The sequence below is a fragment of the Globicephala melas genome, chromosome 9 (genome assembly GCF_963455315.2).
Source record: "Globicephala melas chromosome 9, mGloMel1.2, whole genome shotgun sequence".
NCBI classification, from domain to species: Eukaryota; Metazoa; Chordata; class Mammalia; order Artiodactyla; family Delphinidae; genus Globicephala; species Globicephala melas.
In genome coordinates, this window is record NC_083322.1 from 89,202,019 (window position 1) to 89,214,567 (window position 12,549).

The following is a 12,549-nucleotide window of genomic DNA, read 5'->3' on the forward strand; positions in this document are numbered from 1 at the left end:
TAAGTGCAATTAGAGACACTGCATGTCACAGACATCTGCAAGGAAATGACAGCTCTTGAATGGAAATAGTAACCTTGGAAGGACAAAGGCTAAAAATATAAATTACACGATACATAAAGATACTCAGTTTCTGTAGAAATTATGCCAATTCATGCTATTTTGATAAAATAGCTTTTTAAATATATCAAAAGCATAACAAGGATTTAACTTGATATTTTAAAAATTTGGATTCTTAAAGTATTTCTTTGTCATGCTTATTTTCAATTTAACATTGGATTAATTGGGACATTTGAGGTAATTGCAAAAAAAAGTATTTACAAAGACCATGGAAAGTTAACTTTTTTAAAGTTAATTTTGAATTAAGAGTTAAAAATTGCATGAAAATGCATATACAAGTAGAAAAGCAAGAAAAGTAATTATTGTCTCTCAAGTAGCAGAATAAATCTTGGCACTTACCAGGTTGCCTTTATGAAGAAAGTGAAGGACTTTAAAACAACATTAGTGCTTGCTATGTGTGACAAAAATGCCCTTTCATATACCAGTGAGACATAATTTTATTAAAGTTCACTTTCACATTCTATTAAACAATGGCATAAGTATGCTTCTTCAAGTCCCACCTTACAATTGATCACAGCATTGTCAAACTGCACCGGGGAATGGGTGCAGTCCATAAACAGGTAACATGTCCATAAACAGGTAAAGAGATCAAGTTCAATCCATGACCAGTTTTGTCACTACCGTATGAAACAAATAACGGAGACATTAGGGTATAAACGTCTTCAGTCAGGACTTTGGAAAGTCAAGATAACTGTGGAAAGATTTAGGATCAAGATGCTGGGCAATTTCAATGCTGTATTTAGATAGATATGCATATTATACCTGTGGCTTTTTAGTTGTACTCTCACATGTCTCAGAATCACCATCTTCAAATTTGTAATCTAAAAGAATCTAGACTTTTATACCTTGGTTCTATATTGCCTAACTACTAATTTTACTCCTCAAAATGTTCACCTATAAATAAATGTATAGACCTACTGTTACGACAACTTGTTATTATGACAGGAACTGAGACAGTCTCAACTGCAGATTAACCTGGGGGGTCCGTAAAATGTCTAAAAGCAACAGTATAATACATTGTCCGCAACCATTCAGGTTGCACAACCATATCCTCTGCTAGGATATCTTCCCTTTTGAGAGTTTTAAAAGCTGTCACATTCACTTAGAAAGCTTAAAATAGCAAACACAAGTAGACTAATCAGGATTATAATCCTTGTACGCCATGAAGTACTTTCTGGATTTAAGATAAAAAAAAGCTGATCTCCATGCTTTAGCTTCTCAATTTGTAAAATTTTTTAATATTAACTTTCCTACGTAATATCAGAAATTTACTATGGCATAAAGAATTAGGTTGTTTTACTTTGTATCCTTGACAAGATACAGAATAATGATAATTGACTATTTTTAGACTGTATTTAAATGGTTTTATTAATTGGAATCTCAAGTATTGATACTTACTACATGTGCACTCACTCAATGCAAAACTCTTGGTTTAATTTCCAGACTAATTCTTTGAATGATTTGAGATAAATTAAAGATGTACTGCCATTATACATCACTAACAAATGTGGCAGGCATTTTGCGGCATGCCGCTACATGAAAATACATACCTTGCTATAGTTTTAATGATACCTTCAAGTTCATCGGCAGAAGGAGGATTACGACCACCAGGGGGAAAAACCAAGTTGATCGGATCAAAGAGTCGAGATAAGGATTTTGATAGATAAGCAGCCTCATAGGGTTGTAGTGAGTCTTTCAAAGCCTTTCCGGGACTGTGGGAACAAAGTTTATTAAAAATGAACTTAAATTATACAAAACTAAGTGCTAGTGTATCAGGTTGTAAATGCCTTTCTTAAAAACATATCTCCTATATAAAATGTAACTCTATATGAAGAAAAGAAAAAATTTTGTTTAAAAATGTATAAATATATTTACATAATCAAATGCTTATTAAGAACTAAACATTTTAATTTATACATAATTCCTGGGCATAAATGTTATATAATATGCACCAGTACCTACTGTAGTAAGTTTGTCGCTTAAAACTAAAGGAGTAACACTGTAAAATCTTATTAATTCTAATGGGGCCATGCCTTCACTTAGCATGTTTCTATAGAGTATACAAGAGAGGCAAGTCTGCAGAGACCTGCTCCCACAAGCTCAACCCTTTTCACACACAACAGCTGCCCTCTCATAAGCTCAGTGCCTAAGAGGGAAGTATACAGGTGCAGGTTTTTATCAGCCTTCTGATGCCAAAACTGATACTAACAAGAATGAGGACAAAATAAAAAGTGCTTGTGCAAGTCCCACAATCACCCAAATACTCCTAATTGTAGTTCTAAGTTAATTTGTTTTACAACATTCTTCACAAACTAAAATTTAGCCTACTAAACACTTCTTTCCTCCTCAGTCCTCCTATGTCTTCAGTTATTTCTGTTGATTTTCGTTTACTTGTCCAACTATTGGATCTTGTATTTTACCTCTGACAATTACTATCAAATACCTATAACCATATAATTAACTCTGTATCTTCTCACATCACCCCTGTTTATGATCCTTCTACTGGCCTTTCCATTATCTTAAACAAACAAACAAAAACAAATCCCCCTTAATCCTAAATGTTCATTTTGAAAACATCTGACCTACTCCTTCAGGTATAGGAAACTTGGCTCTCTCCTTTTCCACCTTTGCTGGTCAACTGACAAGACCTAGAGATCAGAACACTCTTGGCTCCTACATCACAATTCCATACTTATCTTAACACTTTCTCATTCAATAAGTATTTCACTCAACACATAGTTCCTGAGAATACTATGTGCCAGCCCTCACTGAGTGCTGGGAGGATAGAGATGAAATTTGCTTTACGGTCCAGTGAAGAAATGTGCAGGTAAAGTGTGAACTATAATAACTTCCGTAACAGATGATGAGAGAAAGACCACAATGGGAACAGGGAAGAACTAGTGTCTAAATGTGTCTGAGGCAATCCTCTACTGAAGTCCACGCCAGCTACTTAAATGTCTTCCCTATTTTTGCTCTGGTCATTTACTGACCTTAAGAAGCCTCTTCTCTCTTCTGCAGAAATTTCAGCACTAAATTATAAGTACTAACATTCTTCTTCTCCAAGGATCCTTCCAAAAGGTCCTGCAGCTCTACTCCAACACCAAAGCTGCCAAGGCCCAGCTGGCTATCTGCCAGCAGCCACTCCTCAAGCAGCTCGCACGGGAGAAGCAGCTCTATGCCAACATGTTTGAGAGGCTGGCTGAAGAGGAGAGCAAGACCAAGGCTGTGGTCGTTGCAGGAGAGCAGCCTGCTGACACAGAGATGGAGGACGAGCAGAAGGATGACCCGGCAGGGGGCCAGCCGCAGGTGGGGGCAGAGCACAGCCTCCCTCAGCCCTGCTCCAGTGGCTGCCTGCCTCCCCTGCTCCCTACCTTACTCCACCCTGTTAGTTTTGGAAAACCTGAAGAATCTGGGCGGGGGGTGGCGGGGGGGGTGGGGGAGGCGGGGAGAAGGATCCTTGGTGATTACAATGTCAAAACAAACAACTTTTCTAAAACCTGTCCTGTACTAGAAGTCTACTTTCATTTTAGCTTTACTATGGAGCTTCCATGTTTGAGTCATTGTTTTGAACTGCTCTACCTGTGACGTCTCCAAGCTCGAAGACAACTTTCCACGCCCCCACTTGCCGCCATCTCCTTCCCGCCTACTAATTCTCTTAAATGTCTACAATTTGCCAGGTACTTCCTAGATGCGGGAAATGTAGCAATGAAGTCAGTTAAAAAAAACTCCCTGTCCCCTTAAAGAGACTTCTGAGAACACAATATTGTAAATCAACTCTACTGCAATAAAAACTAATAAAAAAAAAAAAAAGACTTCTGAGAAACACACAAAAAAAGAAATAAAATTTTTAAATGAGTTAACTACGGAATACAATGGAGAGTAAAAAATTCTAAGAGAAAAAGGAAGTAAGGAAGCCAGAGACCGTTTTTGTTTTTAATCCAATTTTACATAGGGTGAGGCAAGGGAAAGCTTCCTGAGATGATGTGAGGGAAAAGAGGGAGCAAGTTATATAGATTTCCAGGGTAGGCGCTTTCTATAGGAAGAGAACAAGCGCAAAGGCCCTGAGAAGAGACTTAGACCTGGCTGCGTTTGACAAAAAGTTAGAGAAGCAGAGCACTTAAGTGGCAGGAGAACAGTACAAGATGAGGTCTAAGAGAAAACAGACGGAACAAATCATGCTGGGCTTTGTATATCAATAAAAGTGCTAGATTTTACTCAAAAGAACTTGCTCTTTGACCTTACAGTGATCAGCGCTACGGAACCCTACGCTCATCCTCCACCGTTTCAAGGTGCTCTCATTAGCATCTTGACTTTTCTAATTTACCTTCCTTTCAAAGCTCTTACGAAGAAAATCTCAGTTAGATGGTCTCTGTATCTGCCGCTAAGCGTTCCACGTATTGCAGAGAAAAATTAAACTGTTTCTATTAAATGTTTATGCAAACCTCTTAATTTCAAGAGACCTGAAGCTCCAGGTATTAAAATTCTACTTCTGCAGCCCTTCACTCTCCACAGCTGACCATCTGCCTCAACTTTACACTAAGACCAAAACCAGTGGCAATGATCTTACTAGCTTATTTTTTCCTTTGTAACTTCACCTACCCTCAGCGATTTTCCTTTTATCCCAAAGAAAAAGTAGCTTTATTCCTTTGTTCATATCAAAACCTCTCAGAAGAATTACCTACCTCCTTCTTTCCCGTTCTCTCTTTTTCTAAACTTCTTTATCAAGATTTAATTTACATTCAATTCAACCATTTAAAGTGTATAATTCAATGGCTTTCAGTATATTCAATATATATTCAGTATATTCATGGTGATGTGCAACCATCACCATGCTCAATCCCAGAACATTTTTATCACCTTCAAAAGAAACCTCATAGCCTTTAGCTTTAATCTTTTACCCCCCCCCACTCACCCCATCCCCAGCCCTAAGCAACCACTAATATGCTTTATATCTCTATAGATTTCCCTATTCTTAACTTTCATAGGAATAGGATCATACAGCATATGGGCTTTATATCTGGCTTTTTTCACTTAGCATAATTTTTTCAAGGTTCAGTCATGTTGTAACATGTGTCAGTTCTTCATTCCTTCATTCATGTGTGGATATATCACATGTGGTTACCCATCTGTCTGCTGATGGACATTTTGGGTGTTTCTATCTTTTGGTGATTATGAATGCTGCTATAAACATTCATTACAAATTTGTGTGTGAACACATTTAAAAAATTTTTTTTAATTTGCTTAATATGCTTTGTTTTTATTGTGATAACATATACATAACAGATGGGTGTTGTGCACAATAAGGAAGCACCCACCTATTGATCTCATCTGTCTGAGGCTTCACTTCAGCTAACTGGCAGCTGAGGGCAGGATGAGAAATGCTGCGGTTCTGCTCTTCTTAGGAAGAAAGCCCTCCAGTTAGGAGTGGCGGGGGAGGGAGCCCTTTGTTCTTGGCTGTCACAGTCCTGAGTGGAGCCTATGCCTTGATGAGCTGGGAAGAGGGAGGGAGGAACAACAGTCTTGGTTCTAATATCACAGGCTCTTATGGAATTCTTTCTACCGAATTTTCATAGACTTTCTTGAGTCGATGATTTTTCATTTGCTGTTTGCTTTTAAAACCATTTCCAGACACGTTAAATTGTTTGGTTTTTAATAGTTTTCACCAGATTCACTGTGGGGTGGGTCAGCGGAGTGGGGACGGCTGTCATCCCAGAAGTCAATCTCCTCCCATTCTGTCTTTCATCAATTCTAATAATGCTTTGTATCCACCATTCCACACCTAGGCCTTGAACAACCTTATTTTGCTATATCTAGAGGTCACTTCTCAGTCCTAAGCTTCTTCAGCTTTTCAACAGCATGTGACACAGTTCACCATTCCTCTTCTGACTGAAATGAACTCATTCTTTGGGGTTCCACATAACTTTCAGTTTTCCTCCTATCTCACCATTTTTTTTCCTCTTCGTCTTGCAGGCTGCCACTCTTCTGCACAATCTATAAATTTTGGAGTGCATATTTTGGGCCAAAGTTCCCTTTTCTCTTTATATATATCTTCCCTATGGAATCTCCTCCAGTCCCATGATTTTTAAAGATCTGCATAGTGATGACTCTCAAATATGTATTTCTAGCCCTGATTCACATTCAACTACCTTTTCAACAAAACAATTTGCATCTTTGATTCAACAGTTTCAAAAGAAAAACCTTAACACTACTCGATGGGGAATTCCCTGGCAGTACAGTGGTCAGGACTCCATGCTCTCAACGTGGAGGGCCTGGATTCGATCCCTGGTCAGGGAACTAAAATCCCACAAGCCGTGTAGCATGGCCAAAAAACAAAAAAAAAAAACCCACAAACAAACAAAAAAGAAACAAAACAAAAACCACTACTCGATGAAACAATGTCTTCCAATCATTAGGCTTCTCCCAACTTGTCCACACATATCCTTGATTCTTCTTTTCCTCTCAAATGTGATCTACCAGCAAGTTCTACTGGCTTGCCCTCTAAGCTATATCTCGAATCAATTCGACCAGTTCTCACCATCTCATCCACTCATCCTACTTCAAGCCATTATCATTTCTTGTCTGGATAAACAAAACAGCTTCTCTTTCCCTGTGGTGACACTCCCCCTCAGTTGTCCACAAAGAAGCCGGCATGCTAATTTTTAAATGTTTATCAGTTCATCTCATTCCTCTGTTTAAAAGCAAAGGTATCCAGTGTTTTGAATAAACTCTAAACCCCATATCATGGTGAATAAAGCCCTACATGATCTTACGTTTCCCCTCCTCTCCGACCCAATTTTTTATCCCCCACTCTCCCTCATTCATTGTGTTCAGCTTTCTATTCCTCAACCTCCCCATCTCAATTTTCTCAGGCTCTAAATCTGCTCTTCTCTCTGCCTGCAAAAATCTTACTCCGAATCTTCCATAGTTGATTTCTTCACATTATCTCGATCTTGGGTCAAATGTTACCTTTTCATAGAGGTCTTCTCTGATCACCCTATATAAAACACTGTCACATTATCTTGTTTTATTTTCTTCATAGTAAGGACAGCTTTCAAAAATTCAGCATAAATACTCAATGATGAAAAACGTTAACCTGGTTATTTGTGCCTTGATTCTATTCAGATTATTCTAAGGTCTCGTTCCATTCATTATCTCTTTTCTTCACTTTCTCTCTCCACTGGCTACTTCTATCTATAAAAACTCTCAGCTTTCCCTCTATCATTAAAAACAACAACAAAAAACTTTCCTTTGGCTCAGCTACCATGGTCAAATTTATGTTTGTTTCTTGCCTCACTTCTCAAAAGAATATATAAATCATATTGTCATTGTTTCCTTATTATATCGTCATTATTTTTTGGTTTCTTAGAAGAATACAGGTCATAAGTCTTCTTCCCCACCTCACTGAAGTCAGTCTCCAAAAGGTGAAAAGGATGTCCCAAAACACAGTGGTATTTTTTATTCTGATTTTTTTTTCTACATTGCATTTACTGCCTTTCCTCTACCCCCACGAGTAACATATGCTCATTTTAAGTAAAAGCAGAAAATACAGAATAAAAACTCTACCTCTTGGACATAAAACTCTATTACCTTGTGCTATGTATATTTCCAGAGCTTTTCAGTGCCAACATATGAATTTAAAAATAAAACTAAACCAGAAATACAATGATACTATGTATGCTATTTTGTATACTTAAAAAAACCTTAATACATTACAAGATTTTTCAAGATCAACAGAAAACTTTTCAGTCTTCTTGTCCCCTCTTTCCATTAGTCCTCACCTAATCTCCATGTTTAGCATCAAAGAGTAACTGAAGAGAACAACAGCGTCTCCTTCTATCATACCAGCCTACCCTTACGCCACTTGTTTTCCCAGTCAAAACTTCTATGTCCTGTATTTTACCAGTCAGAACTTCTTACTACAGTGGATAAAATGCAGCTGTAAGTGTTCAGAATAAAAGATTTTTAAGATAAACATTAAAATAGCACTCATAAACCTAACCTTTTTCTTACAAGGTCAGTGATCAGAATCTACTGTTACTTGAGTCAGTCTCATCACAATAAATGATTCTAGTGTTTAAAGATGGTGTGCAAGCCAATCAATTGATTTGGTGCTCAAAGAGAAATCTGAAAACAATACTCTTTTTCAATTTAGGAGGAAAGCTAGCTGGTTTAAGCTTATTGAGATGGTATTATTTTTCTGATGTGGCTTATAAATATGGCTACCTATACTGTACTTCATGAATAATCTAAGAGATTTTCAGGTTTAATTTTGACTGTACTTAGGTTTTTCCCACCAGATTGAGAATCTATCCCAGCATAAGATTTATTTCCGCTATAGTTCCTGAACACACCATTTCCTTTTATATCACATTTATGCCAGTGGTCCATCAATAATGATGCTGTCTGATGTAATTACAGGTTATCTTATAATATCAATTAAACGATAATGACCACATATGCTCATCTCTTAGCTTCTATTCACCTTAATTGGTGATATACTTTAAAATGAAGCTTAATCAGGAACCAGGCTGCTCAACTAAGGATAAATTTCGACTTCTTCAGTTAAAAGTGTTGTGAAGTCTTTTAAAGTAAATAAATGAATAGTAATCATTACAAGTATTCACAAAGATTAGCGTTTTCCCATTTTCTAACTTATAATAAAAATAAAAGACAAAATCCTTAACAGGCCAACAAACAGGTTTGATTAAACAAACATACTCATAATCTGGCTTCTTTGGTATGAATATGTCTTGTGTATCATCTTCCATGTGTTGTAAGTCAGCATAGAGGTCTACAGTTCCACTGCAATTAAAATTTCCTTGAATACTTTGGCTGTATTGTTGAAGACGCTTCCATAAGTCATTATAAAGACGCAATAATTTAGGGTATTCTCCTTCAAATGCCTGTTTCAAAAACATAGAAGCTGCCAAGCAAAACAATAAAATGATTAGATAAATGATAAAAAAATTAAATGTAGCAAATAAAAATTTCTTTTGTATGTGAAGATGGTGCCAGAAATAGCCTATACTATAGGACAAACCAAAGACGTGTTCTAATAAGGTCTTTCAAAATAATGCCAGTAACAGTAATTTTCCTCCCAGACCACTTACTGCACGTGATATGTGGACCATATATTTTGAAACTTAATCTATAAGGAAATAGACAAATCAACAATTACAGTTGAAGATTTTCTTTCTCTCAGTAAATGATAAAACAAGTACACAGAAAATCAGTAACTGACATCTATAGAATACTTTATCCAAAACAGCAAAGTAGCCATTATTTTCAAGTACACATGAAACATTTACCAAAATCAACGATTTCTGATAGAAACAGTCTAAATAAATTTAAAAGGTTCCAAGTCATACAAAGTATAAAAACCAAAACAGTTTTAGATTAGAAATCAGTAACAGAAATATTTTTAAAATCCTGGAAATTGTGGTTTTGATTTCCATTTTGCTGATGATTAGTGATGCTGAGCATCTTTTCACGTACCTGTTAGCCATCTATCTGTTGTCTTTGGAAAAATGTCTACTCAGATCCTTTGCCCATTTTTTAACGGGATAATTTGATGTTTTGCTATGAGTTGTATGGGTTCTATGTATATATTAGATATAAACCCATATACCTGCAAATCAGGTATATGATTTGCAAATATTTTTTCCCATTCAGTAGGCTGCCCTTTCGTTCTGTTGATGATTTCTTTTGCTGTACAGAAGCTTTTTTGTTTGATATAGTCCCACTTGTTTATTTTTCCTTTTGTTGCCTTTGCTTTTGGAGTCAAATTCGAAAGAAAATCACAATGAGATATGACTATATACCTGTTAGAATGGCAAAAATTTTAAAAAAATCAAATGTTGGTGAGGATAGAGGAACTGAAACTCTTGTATACTGTTGGCAGAATGGAGAAATTGTATTATCATTCTGCAAAACAGCCTAGCATTTTCTTAAACTGTTAAAGATATACCCACCACATGGTCAAACTATTCCTCTTCTACATGTTTATCCAACAGAAAAAAAGTATATGTCCATATACAGACTTCTATATGAACATTCAAAGCACCTTTATTTGTAATAGCCCCAAACTGGAAACAACCCAAATGTCCATCAACAAGTGAATGCATACACAAACTATAGTATATCTGCACAATGGAATACTATCCAGAAGTAAATACATAATACAATATGGATGAATCTAAAAACAATCACGCTGCATGAAAGACAAATAAGAATACACAATACATGCTGTATCATTCAATCTGTACACAGCTCTAGGAAAGGTAAACCAATAGACAGTGACAAAACCTGGTCAGAATTTGCCTGGGGAAGAAGAAAGGAGATGGCGGGGAGAGGAATTACAAAGGGGTACATGGAAACTTTTGCAGGTGAGAAATACATTCACTGATCTTGAGTCGTGATGCTTTCATGGGTGTGCATATATGTCAAAACTTACCAAACTGTACACTTTATGTTCAGTTTACTGTATACCAATTATACTCTAGTAAAGCTGTTTAAAAAAAAAATCTTGGAGAGGACTTCTGTGAAATCTCTCCTTGCTGATGAAGAGGCCATTCACCATGGCCTGAGTGTCCCCACACATTCTTGCAAGTTATGTCAATGCGAGGCCCTGGTTGCTCTTCATCCAGGCCATTTATCAGGTTTGCATTTGTAGCAAGCAACCTTGAAACATGAGGTAACTTTGCCCTGCACACAAAGAGCAGGCTTGCTTACTGCTTATGGCAAAAGCTGTAGATTGTCCAAGCTTAAAGTTCTCACCTGTGACGCAAACTCACAGCATACGTACCATTCACATGGGCCCAAACTGTGCTTCCCCAGGAGGCCTGGAGGCATGGGGAACCAACATACAAATATGCCCATACTCACGTGGCTTGCTATGCTGCGAGTAATAAAGTTCTGCTCTGACCCAGGAGTCTCATGTCTTCTGACAATATTCAGAACATTTTGGCAGGCTAGCCTTTTTAAGTAGGGTTAAAAATCTCAGATCCTTCACGGTTCTTGAACTCCTCTAATCTAAATCATATTCCTTTTGTTATATTCTCATAACACTCTGTTCTTTGTCTTCTTTGCATTTACCACAATTTCTAATTTTACTTGTTTAAAGTATGTTTCCCCTACTTGACCGTAAACTCCATGAGGACAAGGACAATACTTGTTTTCTTCAATGCATATTTGGTACTTAACACAGTGCCTGAAATAGTAAAAATTAAATAAATATTTCTTAATGATAAACTAAGTTTTGCTTTTTAATGGACAGTATACTCACTTTCACAGAAATCTTATCTGTATAGAACAAATCACTGCTGAGGGTTTCAGAGAGCTGAACTTTGACTATACTGTCTCAGTAAATGTGACTGACTAATCAATTCTAAGATACTTAAGTCAAACATATTTAAAGCTTACAAATATATATTGTGGTAAATCCCGAAGCTAAATTCTACCTTACTTTCTTCTATAAGTGGTTATCAAGTATTCACATCAATTACCTATAAACCTGATTATAATCAATTATTTTTTTGATAAATGTAGAACATACACTGCACATCTTAATAATCTAAGAAATCATTTATAGATAGAAAATGACAGTTACTAATTCCCAGTTACTTAGTAATTCATTACTCAGAGCATGCCCTGTGTGAGCAACTCTTCTTTTTGAGTAATAACTAGTGATTCCAACACAGCACTAACATGAAGATGAAATTCATCTTTATTCCAGTACCTTCTTTTATGATGATTTCTCCATAGCAATGAACACTATAAGAAATTATTTATTAGTTTGTGTTGATCATGTTCCTCCTTTAGAATGCAAGTTTAATGAAAACAGGGATATTACTTGACTTGTCTCTGTATTTCCTTTACCTAGAGTAACGCCAGGCACTGAATTATTGCATGAACAAATGAACTGAAAAAAGAATGAAGAGGGGTCTAGGTATGGAATTAAATCACTTCTCCAGATTCTAACAGTCTAGACTTAATTGCCTCACTACCCCCAGACCCCCTGGTTCAACTCTGATGTTTGCGTAATCCCAGAGTTGCAGCACACACAGCTCTTGCCTTAGTCTTGAGCAGCTGTGCTAAATATCAGCCTGTATATATGCTTCTGCCACTGCATCTCCCTGTGTGAAGACTGAATACCTCATCTCTCAGCCACTAACTGGGGTCCTGACCAAGAATAGGCATCACTCCTTAAAACTCCCACCAACCTTCAGACAACCAAATTCTGGTCAATGTAAAAACTGGAAGGTAGGGCTTCCCTGGTGGCGCAGTGGTTGAGAGTCCGCCTGCCGATGCAGGGGATGCGGGTTCGTGCCCTGGTCTGGGAAGATCCCACATGCCGCGGAGCGGCTGGGCCCATGAGCCATGGCCGCTGAGCCTGCGCGTCCGGAGCCTGTGCTCCGCAACGGGAGAGGCCAC

The 12,549-nt window shown here is 37.2% G+C and overlaps 1 protein-coding gene across 2 annotated transcripts in view; it reads right to left on the reverse strand.

The window, feature by feature from the left end:
* Nucleotides 1-12,549, reverse strand: part of COG5 (component of oligomeric golgi complex 5) — a 285,705-nt gene that overhangs the window by 70,015 nt on the left and 203,141 nt on the right. For both annotated transcript variants that reach the window (XM_030834402.3, XM_030834401.3), the window contains exons 12-13: nucleotides 8,836-9,040; nucleotides 1,668-1,829 (exon numbers count right to left, since the gene is read on the reverse strand). In XM_030834402.3, coding sequence (XP_030690262.1) covers nucleotides 1,668-1,829; nucleotides 8,836-9,040 — 367 coding nt within the window. The remainder of the gene's footprint in view (nucleotides 1-1,667; nucleotides 1,830-8,835; nucleotides 9,041-12,549) is intronic.